Source organism: Callorhinus ursinus, unplaced genomic scaffold, assembly GCF_003265705.2.
Source record: "Callorhinus ursinus isolate GAN/ISIS: 27379988/994484 unplaced genomic scaffold, GSC_fseal_2.0 scaffold7, whole genome shotgun sequence".
Lineage (NCBI taxonomy): Eukaryota > Metazoa > Chordata > Mammalia > Carnivora > Otariidae > Callorhinus > Callorhinus ursinus.
In genome coordinates, this window is record NW_027397069.1 from 8273829 (window position 1) to 8295071 (window position 21243).

Sequence of the window (21243 nt, forward strand, 5' to 3'; positions counted from 1 at the left end):
TGCAAATAGGCTTATGTTATCTTGTATTTTTTTTTTTTTAAATCATTTCAGGGGTGACTGGGTGACTCATTCAGTTGAGCTTCCAGCTCTTGGTTTCAGCTCAGGTCATGATCTCAGGATCCTGGGATCTAGCCCCACTTCGGGCTCCGTGCTCAGTGGGGATCTGCTTGAGGATTCTCTCTCCCCCTCAAATAAGTCTTTTTTTTTTGTTTTTAAAGATTTTATTTATTTATTTGACAGAGAGACACAGGAAGAGAGGGAACACAAGCAGGGAGAGGGGGAGAGGGAGAAGCAGGCTTCCCGCTGAGCAGGGAGCCCGAAGCAGGGCTGGATCCCAGGACCCTGGGACCATGACTTGAGTCGAAGGCAGAAGCTTAATGACTGAGCCACCCAGGTGCCCCTCAAATAAATCTTAAAAAAGAAATAATTTTGCCAGTGAACAGAAAAAAACAGTGCTGTTTGTTTAGTTACTTATTTTGGGAGAGAGAGCACCTGTGAACAGGGGCTGCAGGCTCCATGCTCAGTGCAGAGTCTGCTGCAGCTCAATCTCACGACCCCCAGACCATGACCTGAGCTGAAACCAAGAGCTGGATGGCCAAATGACCAAGCCACCCAGGTGCTCTAAACAGTGCGGTTTTAAAAATAATTGTTTCTTTTCTTTCTTCCACTACATTAAAAGATTTGATAGTTTTGTTTAGACATGTGACATTTATAATTGCTCTCTAGTTGAGATACCACAAAAATCCAAAATGTTTATAAGTTATAGACATAAATATTCATAAAATATAGCAAGTACTGATGATAAGCATAAGTTTAAGAAAAAAGGTTAAAGGAATTAGAGAACACAACAGTGCTTTATTAATACAAGATAAAATGTAAGCAATTAACTTTTATTTAGGCTTACTTAACTGCTAAATTTGTAAGCCAAAGCCGTAATTTTTAAATTCTTTTAAAAAATACATTGTCCCTGTCTATAACAATATGCTCATAAAGGAGAAAAAAACAACTCAAAGAGAACTTACACACAAGACCCCATAATACCGTAAGAGATAATCAATGCAAACATTTTGATGTCCCTACCACGTTTATATATTTTTTTTAACAAGTGAAACCATACAGTTTTATTTTCAGTATCACGAGCACATTTCTGTTCATTCATTCAAAAAAATATTTCTTGGTCATCTTATCTACTATACACTAAGCACAAAACAGACAAAAGTCCTTGCCCCAACGTAGCTTTGTATCAGCTGTGTAAGAGTCTAGGGCACGTTATTATTATCATCTTCCTAGTAATAGGCATTCAAGCTGCTTGTTTTTTGTCGTTCTTGTTAGAAACAGCGCTGATAATGAAGCTTACCTACATGATTCCCTTTTTTTTTTAAAGATTTATATATTTTAGAAAGAGAGAGAGGGTGAACAAGGAGAGGGGCAGAGGGAGAGAATCCTCAAGCAGACTCCCCGCTGAGCGTGGAGGAGCCCTATGTGGGGCTTAATCCCAGGACCCCGAGATCATGACCTGAGCCAAAATCAAGAGTAGGCTGTTTAGCTGACTGAGCCACCCAGATGCTCCACCTACATGATTTCTTTCTTTATCCAGAAGTAGAAATGTTGGGTCAGAAGGTTTTTACATTTTAAAGAATATATTCCTGCTCTTTAAAATAATTTCTTTAGCATCTATGAAAAGAACGCCTCTGAAACGTGTACGTACGTGTTATGGGAGGTTGTCAACTGACGTTTGGTAAACATTGTACACACTCACCAGCATCTGACAAGCAGTAGACTTTTCCTCCAATCCTGCAGTTTTAATACCAAAACTTTGCTGATCCCCAAGGTTCACAAACTCCCAACCATCATCATCACTCATATTCTCCATGTCTTGGGCTATTAACAGGTAAAGAAAACAAATTAATGTTAAAAAATAATTACAGAGAAGAACTTTACAACTGCTATGTCTTTATGAAGATACCTACTATCTAAAAGGGCTACTTCGGGCTTAATCGAAGCAGTCTTCATTAAAGGCCCCATAACAACTGGAAGGTACTGCTGAAATTCTTTTCCAAGAATTTTGCACATTCTGGCCCATGCTGAGATCATGTAAGAGATCTGGGGGGAAAAATTACAATTGATTTTAAAACAATGGGTAAGAAGAGATCACAAAGAATGCCATTTCCCTATTTCATAAAAACAATGTTTTATTTTACAGTCACCCTCTTTAAGAGGTAAGTACATTTTCTAAGGTCATATACTTAAAACATTCAGAAATAACAACAAAATTATTATGAATCTTTACCTTCCAATACGGTCAGCAGGTGAGACAAAAGAGAAAGACCAGGACTATGTCTTATTGTTTCTTACTTTCAAGAAGCAATATGTAGTTTTTCTCTACTAGCATCTGGACCACATAAATAAAACCCACTTAACCATAGCAACTTCTAGGCACTAATTTTTTTAAGGTAGGAACCTATTTTATCTGACCGTATCCCTACTGCCTAGCATTCCATTCATTAAACATTTACTAATACCCAAGAAACAAAACATCCCTTTCTCGTAGCTGTTTTCATTTTCTAAGGGGCTGGGTATGCTGAAGACACCTCTTCTACTGTGTTTACGTAGTCTTAGTCACCTGCAAATTCCCACAGAGAATCTAGTTTTTAATTCATCATCCCGGTAACCCAGAAAGTGATTTTTTACTACTCCCCAATATATCTATCTCGCATATACTGACGTAAATGACCCACTCCTACTCTAAAACAAAACAAAACCAATTTTAAGTTTATGGGAAACAATTATAGCGTGGCTGTATAAAGTCAAAATGTAATTTAACAATTACAGAGTGCCTGTTATACGTTAGGCATAGTGACTACTATTAGGATTATGACACACACTTACAATTTACAACACAGTGCCATAAGGACCCACTTTCGAGACTTACATCAGACACGAAATATGAGCAGGAATTAGGCTGAGTGGGGGGCAGGTCCTAAGTGAAATGAATATTTGTTGGCAGGCAGAAAGAGAAAAACAGAGCATGTTCTAAGATTGTTAGGTTTCTGTATTTCTTTTTTGACGGGGAAGGAAATCATGTGGCACTGAGAAGGCTGGGAGACATCCAAATGGAGATGTTTAGTAAGTTGTTGGATAAATGAGCCTTTAATTCAGAGAAAGACCTGAAGTCACAGCATACAAAGGGAAACTGAAGCCGCGGTGTAGATGACACTGCTCAGGAGGTAAGAGGGCGTAGGACAGAACCCTAAGAGCACCAAAAATAAATTCAGAGTCAGGGCAGAGGGGGCAGACTGAGAAAAAGGTGGCAGGAGAAGTGAAGGAAAACCAGTGAAGACGGCCTCTGAAACCAGGGGTTATCTCAAGAAGCCTATTACTCAGTTTCTTTTGTGAGTACATTAACCCTGCACGAGCCACAACTCCTAAATGGATCAAGGTGAATGTATGCAAGCTGCTTTACCTGAGGATCATCATCTTCCATATCGCTGAAGTCTGTCTGGGTCTTCAATAAGAGCTGCATCACATCTGATGCATCTTGCATGAACTAGAAGAAAATATTTGGGAAAAATCAACACCAGTGTTACTTGTGGCTACCAGATCAGAGAGGTGCTTATTGCTACCCAATTTTGTTTCTTGTATAGTAACAAAACTTTCCAAAAGAAAATCTATTACATTTCCCACATGGGTCATAAACCCCTCAGACAAAAGTTACACTGAGAAATTTTCATCTGTATATAGCACAGACTTAGTGCTCTTTCTAGAAAAATATATTCTCCAGTAAAGGTCAGGGTGAACTGCAGAATAGAGGTATTTCTAATAACATCAAGTTCTGGTCTATGGTTTATGTATTTCCAGCAGTAAAAAGATAATCCGAATCCAGAAATAAAATTTTGGATTGCTCCCTAGAACCACATGATTTTCATTTAACCCTGTGTAGTTCTGGCAATCTCCATTGTGTAAACAGGCAGTGTTTCAAAGACAGTTTGAAGGCCAGATACAGAGAGTATGGAACATAAATTATTGGTTAGGTTCTCAGTATCCCACAGAAAACAATTTAAAAGATAAGTTAATACTGATGCTGGTTTCAGAGAAACCCACCAGAGAGGTTCTAATGTTGGTAGCTCTGAGAATTGGAACCTGAGGGGTCAGTGACAGAGGAACTTCTTTGGATCAGCTTTGACAACTCTGGGATGCTGGCAGGGGAAGAAAAATACATCGGTGAGTGGTCCTTGCTAATTATTTTCTGAAGAGCTACATGCAGGTAGGATTTCTCCTTTGGGACACCTGATGCTTTTGGATTAACAAGAAAGCAAGTGGAATGTACATGTTGAAACGGGTGAAACTAAACACATGGATCTTGAACTCCATATGCCTCCCAGGAGACAGACTGTACGTGGGGTAGGAAAAGGGGGAGGTTTCAAGAGCATAATTAAGAAAAAGCCTTAATATTAACACTGATAAAATGTATTTATATACAAAGTAGGAGTGAAAGGAGAGTAAGATGATGGAAAAAAAAAATCAAGCATCCAGAAAACCGTTTATGGGAAAAAGACCTCTAGTACCCTCAATGCCTCCACAGCCAAATTACATATATTGAATTCAACCTTCGAAAAATCACTTACTTTTTCCTTCCCAACGGCCAGACCAATGAGGCTGATGCACTCAATAGTTTTTCCTCTGAGAAGTCTGAGTTCCTTTTGAACTGCATTCTCGACAATGTGCTTTAGTGACGGCATAAATAAATCATAGTAGGGGACAAACTTTTCCTCTGCAGTATCTGCAACTGATGCGATAGATGTCACAACTTGTTCCAACACTAACTTGGTGCCTTTCTGAATCAACTAGGAGAAGGAAGACACACAAATTAAGTAGTGGAAATGAGAAACTGGAAGAAACACCCCCCGCACGTTCTCAAACGCTTCTCCACAACAGCAAGCTGAGACCACCGTCTAGCAGCCAGAGTACAGAGCGCAGGTTCCAGAGCAGACAAAAGGACCCCTGGGCAACTACTGAGGGTCTCCTTGCTCGGGAGAAAGCACTCCTTTCTCACGTCTGCTTCATCTCCGAGCAGCTCGTGCTCAAGCACGAATCTGATTCCTCTTCCAATTTTTGTATCCCCAGCTTAGTGCCTGTCTTCGTCCTCGCACTACTTACTGTACACTTGGTGCTACGCTGGCACGTGTGGGGAGAATTCCCTTTGTCTTCTAACCTGCCTCTCCCTGGAAGGTCCCACCAGCAGCACCACCGGCGCCAGAGCCCTCTCACAAATGGTCCCACTGTCTGGTGAGACTGATGAGCTCACACTGCTCCTGCACCAAAGACCTGTGGTGTTCTCTGACCTGGCCGGTAACAAGCAGTGGGTACTTGCAGCCAGGCTCATGTCCTCACCTGGTAGTACTATTTTATAATCCCTGTGGCTTCATATGAATACTTGGCCCAGTAAGTACTCCAGATTTCTTTCATTCCCCTCATCAACTCCAGCCACTCTCCACAGAGCTCTTTAACTTGGACTATCACTTCCTCCGCCCCTCTCAGAGGGTACCCTACTACCTTCTGCATCTGCTCCACATTTCAGGTCTCGAGCCTACCTCTGATCTCAGAGAAATGCCGTTCTTTTTTTTTTTTTTTTAAGATTTTGTTTGCGAGAAAGAGAGCACATGAGAGGGGGGCGGGCCAGAGGGAGAAGCAGACTCCCCGCCGAGCAGGGAGCCCGATGCGGGACTCGATCCCGGGACTCCAGGATCATGACCTGAGCCGAAGGCCGTCGCTTAACCGACTGAGCCACCCAGGCGCCCAGAAATGCCGTTCTTCCTTGGCTACCCTCTCTCTGCACTGCTCCTGAGGACCGCATACCTTACCCTCTTCCCCAGCCCATCTCAGCAATTCCTTCTTTTAGTCTTTAAAAATCTGACATGTTGCCCATCTGGGGTGAGGGGATGCAACAGAAACTTTCTTTACACTTCAACCCTCTACCCAAACCCACTTGTGAAGTCACATTTGATCCATCTATTCCTGAATAACCGACTCATCTGCCTTCAACTTGGGTCTACTTCTTGTCTTCAGATTAACTCAAGTTCCTTTTTCAGGTTCTTAGTCTGCTGTCAACTGACACCGAACACCCATCCTGTTTCAAACCCCTTTCTTTGCCTCCTGAGACACTGTACCTTATCTTCCACCCTGTTCTCCTTTAGAACAGGGCTAGGCAAACTGTCACTGGTTCACAATGAATTAATGTACAAGAACTGAGATTCTAGGGGTGCCTGGGTGGCTCAGTTGATTGAGTGTCTGACTCCTGGTTCTGGCTCAGGTCACGATCTCAGGGTCCTGGGATGGAGCCCAGCGTTGGGCTCTGCACTGAGTGGAGGGTCGGCTTGAGATTTTCTCTCCTTCTGCCCCTCCCCCATCTCAAATAAATAAATCTTAAAAAAAAAAAAAAAGAAAAAGAACCAAGTTTCTAATATTAGGCTTTACTTTTACAGCAATTGACAGTAACTTTATGACTGTTAAATATAATCGCTAAAAAAAGGCTTTTATTTGTCCTTTTTATAGCATTTTCATTGTATCTGACAACAAACTAAGCCTGAATCTTTACCTTTCTCACCTGCAACCTCTTTCTCACACACTGCTGTACTAAACATTGTTCAGCAAAATGTTTTTAGGCCGCACTTCTTATTTAAGCTATAACTGTAAACTTTCTTCTGTCTGGATAGCCAGGCCTTGTTTGAAATCCAACATATTTAAAGCAAAAAGGGTATTTTTTTCTCATCTCTCTACTTCTGTCATCCAGGTGAGAAGAATAGTCAACATTTTTTACTACTTCTTTTTAAATTCAAACCAGCAGAAAGGAGAAATGACTTTTAGAATCATCTTCCCCAATTTCCACCCAAGCTCTCTGAGCAATAATCTTCTGAGTCTTGACTTAAATCTTCTCCCTTTTTGTTTACGCCTCACAATGCCACCACGCTAATTTCCTGCAATCACATTATCATGATTTCTTGCAGCAGTTAAGAACAAAATAGTTCTTCCAATTTACATAAATCAGAATTCAAAATAATTGCCTTGTTTTCAAGGCACTTCAAATACTGATTTTACCTAACCTTTAGGCTCTATCTTCTTCCCCAATTCCAATATTGGCCTATTCTCTCGTCAAGACTGAATTACTTCAAATAGCTGAACCTAACTTTCTATTCTTTATGGCCATACCGAAAAGTTTCTCTTTTTCCAGGTCTTACCCAACAAATTAACCTATGTTAATCTCTAGATAAGGAGCTGGAAGACCTAGAAACTTACCTCTTGAAGTTTAAGTACCATGATGGAATGCAGATGTTTCACCAGATTGTCTAAATATGGGATAAGTAGTGACTTGGGACAGTCCTCAGTGAAGTTAATAAGAGCGGCAGCGGCGTGGGCCTGCACTCGCTGATTGCCTTGGTCTTCCATGGTCTGCAGCAGGGCTGCAATCACCTGTGAAATGAAACAGATAAGCACACATTTTGAAATGCCACATTTCAAAGTATACACATAAAATGCCACCCCTCTTCTTAAAAGTCGGATTTGAGTGTTTGGGGCCTTGTTACTTACCTTCTCATGAAATTTCTTTTGGAAACCAGGTGCAAAATCTGTAGCCATCTGTCCCACGGCATTACAGGCTGCATACCTTACTCTTGGATGCTGGAATAGGTTACTTTGTATAAGTAAAGGCAGTGGGTTCCCATGTGAAACTATGGTAATAACTATGAGTCAGATATTTACTGGTACTTACAGGATCCTGAAGAAAAAGCAAAACAAAATTTACTATCTCATTTAAAATTCCTTCCATCTGCTGGTGGCATCCTTCACCAATGGCAGATAAGGCCATTAATCCTGCATGCCGGTATTTCCAGTCAGCTAGAAAAAATAATTACACATGAAAGGAGCAATTAACCAGTACAAACATGCACTCTGGTAGTCAGAAGCATAAAACAAAGTTTTCTTTATTTGGAAAAGACTATCAAAATATTTTTATACACTAATTAGAAAAATGAACAGAAAAAAGTGCCTGACTGGGACTATTTCATTAAGTGACGGTTATATCACATGAGCATTTCTATTCTAAAAGTAGTTAAAAGGCAATATGGAAGCAAAGAGCTTATTAGTATTTATACCAACTACTGAAAATAAGGCTTTCCCCCTAAGATTTACTGTAAGCAACAAATATCTGGATTTTGTGTCACACACTGCTATTTATTGAATAAAGATTCACTGATCTCGGGAGCCTGGGTGGCTCAGTTGGTTGAGCGACTGCCTTCGGCTCAGGTCATGATCCTGGAGTCCCGGGATCGAGTCCCACATGGGGCTCCCTGCTCAGCGAGGAGCCTGCTTCTCCCTCTAACCCTCCCCCCTCTCATGTACTCTCTCTCTCTTGCTCTCTCAAATAAATAATCTTTAAAAAAAAAAAAAAAGATTCACTGATCTCCATCCACGGCCACATTTTATCATTTTATTTATTTAAAGCAATCTCCACACCCAACATGGGGCTTGAACTCATAACCCCAAGACCAAGAGTCACATGCTCTACTGGTTGAGCCAGCCAGGTGCCCCAGTCACATTTCTTTAAAGAGAAAAAAAAAAGCCATGGAGGAAAGATGCTGCTTTTAAAGAATTTTTATTTAACAATATGGTAAATGAAGATAGTTGAACTTTATTTGTATTCTATTACTAAAGGCTATGTGATTTTAGACTAATATTAGCTAAGCAGTATTTATTTTACTGAACCTTCCCATATTCTACTATATAATTCCCTCTCATTTCTAAATATTTATATTTACTACATTATTGTTCCCTCTAAGGTGTTTCACCTAACTTGTGGCACAAAACAAGAGATACATAAATATAAGAAGCTAGGATCTGTGTAAAGCAACAGTTCTCAAAGTGGGGCCCAAGAACCCTGGGATTCTCTGAATCAAAATTATTCGCCTGATAATATTCTTTCACTCTCATTCTGAGGCTCCAGTGGAGTACTCCAAGGATTACAACACGTGTAAAATCCCATGAGACTGAATGAAGAAGCAGAAATAGGAACTCAGCTAAGATATCTAAAAAAATGCGTAAGACATTCTTCTCACGTTTTTGTTTTGGAGTCATTCTTCATGAAAAATATTATTTTTTGTTAATGTGTAATGAATGTGTAATGGGTTTATTATTATCTTTAAGAGCATATTTTAAATGTTTATTTTCATTTCTAATAGTATAAACATTAATATAACCCACATAAACAAAAGCACTCTGGGGTCTTCAGTAGTTTTAAGACTGTAAAGGGGTCTTGAGAACAGAATGTTTGAGAACCGCTGGCAAAAGGGTTAAGTAAAGTTGTAGGAAAGGCTGAACTTAACTGTTCACTTTGGGGGAGTCCAAAACCCACATAAAGATGAACTCTGTTGTGACTAATTCTACTTTAAAGAATTTCTGAAAAATTCCTAATTTTGCTGTTAATTATTAAAACCTTACTAAAATATTCACTTTTAATGTGTTTCAATTAATAGACCAGGAAACCAAAAATTTTCAACTGAGGAATCATCATCCTAGGAAACCGGTAAATAAGATGCTAATTTCTGCACACTGAATTTACTAACTTAAAGAAGAGATGCAATAAATACTAAAGATGTTCATATTTGGTTCCGGGAATAAAAAAAAGATATGCCTACACATCTCCAACAGGCAGAGTTCCTGAAAAGTATGTTCAGCAGAATGTGATGCTCTGGTATGGGGATTTGGAAATGGTTTTTCTCCTTTAAAATTTGCTTTTTATTATTTAAAGCAAAATCAGTAAAACTATCTTTAAAAATAAAGTGGGGTGCATGTTAAGTTACTAGGAGATACACCGTGTTTGTTGTTGCTGAAGCACTTTTGCACACATGAAATACATCTCTGCATCATTTTTTCCTCTTTTACAGATGAGGAAATTAAGGTGCAAAACACTTGCTCAAAGCCATACAGTTAACAGTCACAAATCTTATTAAGAGTTCATTGCCATATATATAAAGCCTTCGGCATCCAGCTAGTAGGTTGTAGCAGAAATTTAAAATCCAAATTCTTGAACTACAAATCACAATCACATCCACACTGATTTGAAGAATAGTGTGAGCCAAGGGTGAAACAGCGGCAGCTGGGTGACCTTGTGCGATCTTTTATGGCCTCTGGGCTACTTTCTTCATTTTAAAAAATGGAAAAGCTAAATACGTTCTAGCAGCTCTTATAACTTAAGCAATCTTTGATGCTGTCTCCATCCCTTTGAGGGGAAAAAAAAAGTCAAGAAATTTAGGAGGGGAAAAAAAGGGGAAGACAATTATTCAAGACCCAGATATACAATCACATCATTAAAAAGGGATAATGGTTTTGGGCCATGCCTCTTCAGAAGAATCTTATATAGGGTAAGAAAGAATTAGGTAAATTGCATAAGGCCTCCAGTTCTCAATGGTTCACTTTATTTGCAGCTGGTATTTTGTTACAACTCTGTTTTACTACTTAAAGATGCTGAATCAATGGTCTGACCCTCAAGTGTGTCTCTTGTATGTAATGTACCCTACAGATATAAACATCCATACAAGTAGGCCAGGATTTCTGTAGAAGAGTGTATGCATTAACATTAGTTGTAATCAACAAAAACTATTAACATTTAATGGGGTATTGTAGAAGGCTACGTGGTTGTTAAAAAAAATGAGGGGGAGCTATTATATAGTGATACGATACATCCTGGGGTAAAAGCTTAAAGTAAGTATGGTGTGTCCATATGGTATGTTCACATTTTTTTTTTTTTAAACTGCATGTATGCACAAAGGAGGTCAGAGAAAAGTCTCAGAGACCTATTAACAGTGGCCATCTCTAAATCTAAGTTAAGGGACTTTTAGTTTTTACATTTCTGTATTTGAATTTTTTAAAAAAGTTAAGCACCTTAACTCTGTAATTAAAAAGACAAAAATAAGGGGCTCCACTCAGTTGGTGGAGCATGTGACTCTTGATCTTGAGATTGTGAGTTGGCACTCCACACTGGGTATAGAGATTATGTAAAAATAACATCTTAAAAAAAAAGGCAAAAATATAACATCTATACAATTTTTGATATTGATATAAATTACAGGTACAGAGGCTGACAGATGACCAAATATTTGCTATGGAAACAATAGCAGAAATAGAGAAGTGGCTTTTCTTCTGATTATACATTTTTAAAAACAAAAGGTAGTAGATAAAGGAAGATGATATGACTCAAATATGCTAATATTTTATAAACATTAAATAATGATGTCTTATTTAAAAATTAAAACCTAGATATTTCTGGCTAGGGAGAAAATCTATAGTTTTTCCTTGGAATTACAATTTTTTCCTATGCATCGAAGCCAATTCCAGAGAGGGAATCGAACATTTGCAGTAGTGAGGAAAAACATTCTTTAGCTTAAGACTGAATGGTTCCAAAGAGGACTCAATAGGATTTCATCAGTATAATATAAAAATTGGGCTAAACACAGGATAAAAAAGGCGAAGAAAGAATCAATCTAAGCGCCTGTCAGAGTTTAGGATTTAGAAAGCCACACCACACTACTCTAGCATTTGAAGGAGATCTGGCTTACGATTTTGGAGCATCTGCATGATGTGTTCCTTGATCATTGGCAGCACCAGCTTCCCACCAAGTCCACATGCCATTCGGTCCAGGGCGCTCTCCCCAGCAACCGCATTGCTGCACACAGACCAGAGAATGGTTTCACTTCTTTCAACAGACACAAGAACAGTTCATTGTACACATGTACATCTAAACACATTATCACATTAAACTAAGGTTGAGAAAGACCAATTCAAGCAATCTTCCGAATGTATGCAGTTATGGGTTAAAAATCCAGAGTTAAAGAAAAAGTACATAACATTTTCATAATTCATTCACCATGGTGTAAAAAGTCCTATGTCTCAATCTTAATTTTCAAGACTTTGCTCTTTCTCTCCCTCTCCCTGCATACACCCCTCACTGGCTCACACTCAAGCTTTGATGCTTTCAAGACTCAGAGGTAGAAGGAGAGTGTTTAGGAGAGCTGTGTTATCTCATTTCCTGGACACACACCCTTCAAACTCCTCAATGGACAAAACACAGAAAATTGAAAGCCATGCTGAGACTCTGGAGGATGTCTTCCTTGCTGTGAGCTTATTTACTTTTAGAGGGGTGCAAACTGCATTGCCACAAATTGTGTACAGGTGAAACTCGATTCTAGTGTTTTCACTGAAAACGGAAGAAACCTGGCCATAAGAGCCTTTTGCACTGTCTTTGAACTGCAACATTAGTAGTGACTGTCTCATGTGCATGTGCATCATCTCAAACTGTCAGGAGGAGACTATAAAGAGGAAGCTGTAAATCATCTTTAAAATATATTCAAACTCATCTTGAAAACATACTTAAGACCTATTTACTCACAGATTAGAAAATGTCATTCATCTAGCCCAGAGAAAAATAGCTTCCTAAGTCATATAAATTAAGTGCCTTGTACAGGGAAAATTAAAAGTCAGGGAGCAGCACATTATAGTAAATGAACCAGGGAAAGGAAACCCAATCTGTGCGTGGTCTTCCCTTCAGCCCTATTAAGTAATTTCCAGTGAAGGATTACTTTCATATACGGCATTTAAGCCAGAGTAGTCACTTTTAATAATGGGACTAAGCTGCAAAACACACTGTATATTCTGTAAGTCAAAATGTCTTTAATTTTACCTAATACCTGTTATAGTAGCTTATACTGACTACCAGTCTTTCAGGGGAATACTTTTGGTTCTCTTTAAGAAAGGGAGTAGTGTAATGCACTGGGAAGAGTAAGAGAAATGGCATTAAACCTCAGTCTATGAAACCTGGACAAATCAATCAAACCCCCCTCTCCATTCCTGAATCTACCTAAGAATATACCTTTAGGACCACTGAAAGAATCCATGAAGATAACAGAGCTCTGAAGTGCTGCGTCTCATATGCATGTAAGAAGAGGCCATCAACACCACCGAACAGAGATTTAGATTCTGGTGGAGTCGGCAATAGGAATCTCTGTACATGAGGGTGTCCCGAGTCTAAGTTAAAAAGTAGCTCCAGTGTCACTCTACCCTAGAGTACAAATCTCGCCACCACCGTCTCCTCTCTAGTCTAAGGTTAACTTGTGTGAAATTGGGAAAACAGGGCATTTTGCAGGGAACTGTGTGGAAACAACTATTTTAAGTGAGGTCTATGCATATAAAGGAATTTTTCACAATAAAGTTTTATACATATTTTAAAATACTCATACTAAAAAAATCTTGAAAATTTAGAGTAAAATGGAGTAGAAAAGATATCTATTAAAAATAAATTATTTAAAAAAATTTGACACAGAAAGCCAGTGTCAGGTGCCTGGGTGGCTCAGTCGGTTAAGCGTCCGCTTTCAGCTCAGGTCGTGATCCCGGAGTCCCAGGATAGAGTCCTGCATCAGGCTCCCTGCTCACTGGAGAGTATGCTTCTCCCTCTGACTCTCCCCGCTCTTATACTTTCTCTCAAATAAATAAAATCTTAAAAAAAAAAACACAAAAAAACGAAAGAAAGCCAAGGTGTCCCAGTTTCCAAACTTAGAAGTTTAACTTTAGATTACATAATACAGTGGAGAGAGACAGGCCCTAGAATCCCAAACTCTCGCTGCCACCCGAGCTCATGCCATTCTGCCAGGGAAGCCTCCAACAAACTGTCCGGCATGCGTGATTACCTGTCAAAGTCATCATCTTCCAGCTCATCTGCGTTTGCCCAGTCCTCATCCTCTTCAAGGTCAACCATCATTGCTAACATCTGAGGAACTAAAGCAAATCATCACTTCATACCTGCATACTGGGGCTTTTTATCAATATTACCATTTATTAACAACAATTTTAAGAAGTAAAAAACAAAGGATTTACTTTGCCTCTAAGACAGAAAAATTATTTGCCTGTGCCCCCAACATCTGGTTTGTTAAAATTTTAACCTTTTTGCCATATTCGCTTTAGATCTTGTTCTGTGTAAGTAACATTAAAGATAAAAGTCAAACTTCCCAGATCCTATTATGTGCTCTCCTTTACTCATCAGAGGTGAGCACTGCATAAAATCGATGCTTTTTATTCCCAAGTGTTTTATTTATACTTTATACAGATTTCTCTGTATACAAAATACAGTACTATATTAAGATTTTAATTTTTACACAATAAATGGTACCATACTACACATGTATCCTTTGGCAATTTGCTTTCTTCTCAACACACATGAATTTCAACTTAATTACTCCACAGCATTCTATTACGTAAACACACTATTCTATTGATGGGACATTTAGTTGTTTCTAATTTTCTCCCTATTACAAAATTTCCTTTGATGAGATTCCTACCCACATATCCTTGACAGGTTTGAGTTCAGGGCATGAAATTGTTACAAGCATCTTCAATATTACTAAGAAAGACTAACTGTTCTGCATAGTGGATGCATAAACGTGCACTGCTCCAGGAAGTTTGAAGACAGACCTGTCTTACTTCTCGACCATGTGTGAAATGCCCTGAAGCTGTATGAGTCCTCTGCTTCACACCTTTCACCAAAACCTGGTAACTGTTGAACTTTATGGCAACTCTATTCCGCAACTGCACTGGTGTTTACTGACGTTGAGCAGCCCTCATCAGCTCCTTCCGATTCCTCCCTTGTGAATTTCCAGCTCCTAGCTGTTGCCTGTTTCCTCTACAGACCTGAGCTTGCTGATTGTGCGCACTGTAGCTGTTTTCTCCCAGCCTGCAGCTTATCTTTTAATTTCACTTATGGTATATTTGGTCAAAAAATTGTCTTAGTATTTGCAAATTTAGCAATGTTTGCATCTATGGTTTGTGAGTCAGTCGTAAAAAAAAATCTTTCTCTACTCTCAGGCTTCACTTTTAAAAATTAGGTGTTTAATCAACCCCAAATTGGTTTTTATAGGGTATCTGAGGTTGGGACAGATTTTTGCCACGGAAATGAACTTTGGACGATCATGTGTGTTTTAAAGTCAGCTTTGTTTCCGTGTGAGTGGATCTGCTCATAGATCCCTCTGTTTCCTACGATCCATTTGTCCACACCTTTACCACCAACAATTTCTAAATCTTCACAGCTGAGAAGGCCAGATCTCCACTTTGCTTGTCAAAATTGTCTTTGCTACTTTGGGTCCTATGTTATTTTACATGAATTTTAGGATCAACCTTATGACCAACTCTATTGGGATTTTGACTGAAATTGTATTAGTTTATAGATTGAGGAGAACTGATATTTAGTTCTTCTATCAGTCTTTCAACATGTTACCCGATTTCCCCCATAAAAGTCTTCTGCATCTTTTGATTTATTTCCAGGTATCACAAGTCATGCCTACAACTGTGGGATTTCAGAATATCTGCGGCATAGCTACCATGTTGGGTCATGCACATAAATACGTACGGAGATACATTTCTCCACATTCATCTGCCTGTAAAAGAACATTCATTATATTCTCAACAAATCTGAGCTTACGCAATTCTCAGCAAGTTCATCCAACAATTTTTCCACTTCTAACACAAATTATTTAAAGACCTTTGACTTACTAGTCTGTGCAACGATGTTGGTATGTTTTCGTAACATGGCAGCCGCGGTCTCAGAGAGGGTCACGATGACTTCAAGGGCAAGCTGGCGCTGCATATTGTTGAGGCTGGTGTCTCCACACAACTACAGAGAAGATGTATTTGTACATAGTTAGTAGTGTAGATTATTCACTGAAAAGAATAAACAGGACATTTACCGAAATGCCGAATTTACCTTTAGACTTAGCTGTAAAGTAGCTTCTAAGTGAGGACGCAAATACTTTGGAACTGTATCCGCAATCTCAACAAGGGATTTTAGGACTGAATCGTCATTCTGGTAGCACGAGTCATTCACAGCCTGGAAAAAATGAGAGAGAAAAGAAAAAAGGTCTATGTTCAAGAGTCACTTTATAGATGTGATGCCTCACTGTCAAAACATTAAGAGGCAGACAACAGAATAATATTATCGAAGAGTATTTTTTACTAAATAACTTATCAATCTACAGAACAGAAAATCTCATAGCCACATGTATACCTTCCTTTTGACTAATATTCACTAGAAACATACAAAGATTTAAATCTAAGTCAGAATTACAGTAACCAGCACAACAAACTTAAGGCTGTCAAGGAATTCTTTTCATAACCAGAAGAAATCCCTTTCCTCTGTCCTTCCAATATCCATATCCTTGTCTTTTTCAGACATGCAGTAAATACTAGACCCTATGATACATTTAAAGTGTCCAGGGACACCTGGGTGGCTCAGTCATTAAGCATCTCTGCCTTCAGCTCAGGTCATGATCCAGGGTCCTGAGATTGAGTCCCACGTCGGGCTCCCTGCTCAGCGGGGAGCCCGCTTCTCCCTCTGCCTGCCGCTCACCCTGCTTGTGCTCTCTCTGACAAATAAGTAAAATTAAAAAAAAAAAAGTGTCCATTATTACTCAATTTATTTCTCTTTGACATCAAGTTAGCTCACTGTGGTATTTAAGTGTACATTTTGCATCTACCATTGCCTATTTCAGAGTGACAACTCCTAGAAGTTTTGACTAACATTTTAACTTACTTTAAATTCAGGGGAAGAAAAATCTGTCACACTTAAGCAGTGAGTACCTCACAAAATTTTTAGGTAATAACCTACTAAAATGATAGAATGGAAAAGTTCGTGTTTGTCACTGACCTAAACCATCTTTTCAGCTTGACAGCATAGGGAGAAAAGTTTCTACTAAATCCTACAAAATTAACCTGAAACACGCAGAATTCACATAGGACTTTTCAGTTTTAGCTCTTCCAAATCCTCTCTAACCCAGTGGTTCTCAACGGGGACACTATTTCTCCCAGAAGATTTTTTGGTTGTCACAATGACCGAGGAAGGGCAAAAGTCAGGGTTCCTACATGTCCCGCATCTGTGACGCAAATGCTTCTGAGGAACTCCTATGACCTTATCATGCATCTCACATGATCGTAAAAGTCAGATACTTCTAAAAATGAAAAACTCATTTATAATGATCTGAACCTAAAACCTAACTCATAAATTATTTTTTGTCTGGTTTTAATGTACTAGGACTCCCCCTGCCCCCAAATGTATATACTGTATATGTTAAAAAAAAAAAAAAAGATAGTAGGAAGAGAAAAATGAAGGGGGGGATTCGGAGGGGGAGACAAACCATGAGAGACTATGGACTCTGAGAAACAAACTGAGGGTTCTAGAGGGGAGGATGGTGGGGGCATGGGTTAGCCTGGTGATGGGTATTAAAGAGGGCACGTATTGAATGGAGCTCTGGGTGTTATACACAAACAATGAATCATGGAACACCGCATCAAAAACTGATGTATGTATGGCGATTAACATAATAAAATAAGATTTTTTAAAAAACTGCACAAAGCATGCACACACACGCACACACACACACACACACACACACACACATTTGGGGGGTGGGGAAAGAATGAATACATACTTTGTTTTGTCCAGATCTTTACCATTTCTGGAAATCAAATCATCAATACTAACAGCATTCCTGGTGTTTGCCTTGCCAATGATATCAGTCCACACGTTTAGCTACCGTGTTTGTATAAGTCACTTAAAAATCACCTAGTCTATGTCTTTCGTTGCAGTCATGCCCTACCATTTATAAATTGAAAAGCATGCCATTTTACAGTTTAGTTTTCTTTTTATTTCTTCTTTGTGTTAACTTAGGGCAATATATTTTTATTTGTAAAACTTGTATGTGTCCATAAGCATGTTACCCATGCACTTCAAAATAGAATATGCAGTTATTACAAAATGTGGGTCTAACAAGTTGCTCTAACTTACCCAATCTTATTTTACTTTCTGAATGAGGCAGAAGGTAACCTTAAAATAATAACACCCTTAGGGTTCAATAGTGACAATTAACCATAAACTAGTCACTTCATAGTATAAACCATTACAAGCCCTGGGCTTAAGAATAAGGACTACTGGCCCAATCTGAGTTTGAATCATGTTTCCATCTCTCACCAACACTGTGCTCTTGGCCAAGTTTCTTATCCCACCCTCTTTAATTTCTCCTTATGTAAAATGGGCATTACACTTCATAGGTTATTTGGTTGATTGTATGGCAATAACCTATGTGATAACATATTCAATAATAGCCATAAAATGCTTTCATCATTTACGTTATAGAAAAATTTTGAAACCCTAAATATTTTAAGAGACTAAGAGTCTATGAAGGGCAAGGCAAGAGATCTAAGTTCAATGGGGACAGAGATTTGCATGTTTTGTGCACTGCTGAATCCCTGGCATCTAAAGCCAGCACAGAGTAGGCAACAGATATGCTATTTCTGTTGCCACTAGAAAACTCAAATGAGATTTTAAACTACAGAAAACCAATAAAGATATAATTATCACTTATTTTATACTGTTTTCTTACCTGTAAGAATCCGGGTAACAAGTCTGCAAAATGTTTGAATAGAGCAACGTTATGCTCATTTGCAAGTATAAATGCAGCTGTCGCTCTAGCAGATAATGTCCTGATCTAAAATGAAGACAGTAAAATATGTCAAACATGAGAAATTTCTCCCATCCAAGTACTAACCAGGCCCGATTTCTGATGGATGCAGGTTCAAGATTTAAGATGAAAATTTTCTTCATCAGCAAAACTAGTATTTAAAGTATTAAAACTAAAGACAAGCTCCAAAATACATAAATTTCTTTCACAAGTTAAATGTTATATTAAATTAGGTGTTAATATTAATGGCACTGAAATTATTTACCGATGGATGTTCCTGATCTTGCATACACTGAACTAACATCCGTTTGATAACATCTAAATAGTGCTGCTGTTGGTTCCCAAAAATTCCAGGAAAATTCCTAAAAAAGATTCAAAATGACATATTTTAGTAAAGCGGCAGCTAGAACATCTAGCGCTCTAATCTAACCTTAAACATCAGCCTGACCCAAGTGTGCATTAACCTTGAAGGCTGAACATCATCTACCCATCCTCCAAGCAATCCTCTTTTGGGGTTCGGCGAATGCAACAAACAGAGCAGAGAGGATTAGGCTGGGAGCAGGGGCAATCCAGGTGCGCACACACATTACTCAGCAGCCAATCCCAGCCCTATGCTTTATCCTTATCACTCTGTCTCCTTAGGAAGGTGACCTGGAGTGCAGGACGGGACAAAAGCAAGTACAAGGTTTCAGATGGTAGCTGCAGCAACAGTACTGCCTAACGATCTGCTCCTAGGCTCGGTCAGTGATCTAGGTAGTCCAAATTCTGCTCTACTTTAAATGTGGTTAACAGTTACACTGAATACTTTCAATTAATTCATTCTCTACTCTGGATTACCAATATAGGTAAGATACATCTGACAACTGAAGTAGAAAATGGTGTAATATCTACCCTTATCCTCTTCTGATACTCAAGGTAGATCTCATTTTTAAAAGTATACAATCTTGAAAAGTTATAAATCCAATTATATTTTTACTGTAGAACTGTGTAACATGGACAAAATTTTTCTTAATGCAGATAATTTTAATTCTAAACTTAGACCATTTGCTTATAAATATACAGGAGTTTATTAATATACTGTGTTTTTATAAAGTTTAGTTACAGAAGACCCAGAAAACAATGGGGATTCACCAGCCTTTTCTCTCCTCAAGATTTCATCATTCAAGTGGCTTTTTAAAAGATATATTTATATTTACTACTGTGTCAATCTCCAAATAAAGGAGAAGAAACTGTCTTTCATGGAATCATAAAAGACCAAGGAAAGAAAAAAATTGCAGAGGACCCTTGTATACAAAAAAGGATTATAAAGTAAAATTAAAAGCTTTGTTTTTCAATTTTACTTCCAACACAAATACAAAGCCCATCTAAAGGCTTTATTTAAGTCTAAAAAGTCAGACTAAAACAAATCAATTAAAATGTGCTTTGCACATTCATGACATTCAATTTTTCAGGAAAATAAGATCAATGAATGTACCAGAAAATGTGAAGGGCAGCTTCCCGCAGTCCCATATTTTGAGAGCTCACTGAATCAAAAAGGAACTTCAAACCTTCAGGCCACTGGTTGTTGCCATCCTCATCTAAAAGTAAAGAAATCCAGGCACAAAGTGTGTAAATCAAAACTTCAAAAAAAAAAAAAAAAAAATGAAGGGTGAATCTTTTCATTTCATAAGCCTCAAAGTATGTAGTAGTAGAAAATGTCACATGCTCTATATTTTTAAAAAATCCTAATAAAATTAGATTCTTTACCCATAAACATGGCAATCTAATCTTGTAAAAAGCAACTGTGCTTTTGGGTTACATAAGCACAGGTTATCGGCAGTGGTTATTTCTAAGGAATAGCATTTGGAGAAAAGGCAGCACTATGACTATTTGATTGGTTAAATCTTTTATTTATACTATTGCTATTAAAGAGTTTTTTAAGATTTTACTTATTTTTGCGAGAGAGAGAGTGGGGGGGGCAGAGGGAGAAGCAAACACCCTGCTGAGCAGGGAGTCCGATGTGGGACTCGATCCCAGGATCCTCACGACCTGAGCCTCAGGCAGACGCTTAACCGACTGAGCCACCCAGGCACCCTTGTGGGTTTTTTTAAGATTTTATTTATTTATATATACTATTGCTATTAAAGAGTTTAAAAAGTAGGCAAAGTTAATATTTGGTATCAAGGTCTTGAAGCCAAAACACTAAATATGCCTTCAAACTGGAGAAGACTCAGGAGTGGGAATCTCAGGACCCAGAGCAGTACTCATGCTACTAAGGTGTTTATTTTTAAACAGATTTTAAAATAAAGAATTTTTGCGGTACTTTGTAATAAAAATGAGCAACCACACAAATCTGTACCAATTAAAAGACTCAACAATCATACCGTCACAAAGAATTTTAAGAGTTGTAGAAATTACAGATGAGTTATGTATCCACTTTTTCTTTTAAAAAAATTTCCCTCCATATTTGCTGAACTTTTCTGAAATGACAAATGTGCTACTCAGCTGACATTATAAAAAAATACCCTAATCAGTCCCTTTAAACATAAAGATCTTGCTTGGGGGTCAGAGGGAATGAAAGCTCGATTAAAAAAAAAAAAATCTATGGAGAGAGCACTTTGAAACATTTTGGAAACCTTTCCATTATTGTGATTTTGAATTAGATAGGTCACCTATAAAAATCTTATCTGCACACCTAAAAATATGTGAAAACAGATTT

At 38.4% G+C, this 21243-nt stretch overlaps 1 protein-coding gene across 2 annotated transcripts in view; it reads right to left on the reverse strand.

The window, feature by feature from the left end:
• Positions 1-21243, reverse strand: part of IPO5 (importin 5) — a 59146-nt gene that overhangs the window by 9672 nt on the left and 28231 nt on the right. For both annotated transcript variants that reach the window (XM_025874664.2, XM_025874665.2), the window contains 14 exons: positions 20020-20122; positions 18811-18907; positions 18468-18572; positions 15797-15919; positions 15586-15706; positions 13731-13818; positions 11607-11713; positions 7766-7890; positions 7585-7674; positions 7294-7467; positions 4626-4844; positions 3464-3547; positions 1971-2103; positions 1760-1881 (listed from right to left, as the gene is read on the reverse strand). In XM_025874664.2, coding sequence (XP_025730449.1) covers positions 1760-1881; positions 1971-2103; positions 3464-3547; positions 4626-4844; positions 7294-7467; positions 7585-7674; positions 7766-7890; positions 11607-11713; positions 13731-13818; positions 15586-15706; positions 15797-15919; positions 18468-18572; positions 18811-18907; positions 20020-20122 — 1691 coding nt within the window. The remainder of the gene's footprint in view (positions 1-1759; positions 1882-1970; positions 2104-3463; positions 3548-4625; positions 4845-7293; positions 7468-7584; positions 7675-7765; positions 7891-11606; positions 11714-13730; positions 13819-15585; positions 15707-15796; positions 15920-18467; positions 18573-18810; positions 18908-20019; positions 20123-21243) is intronic.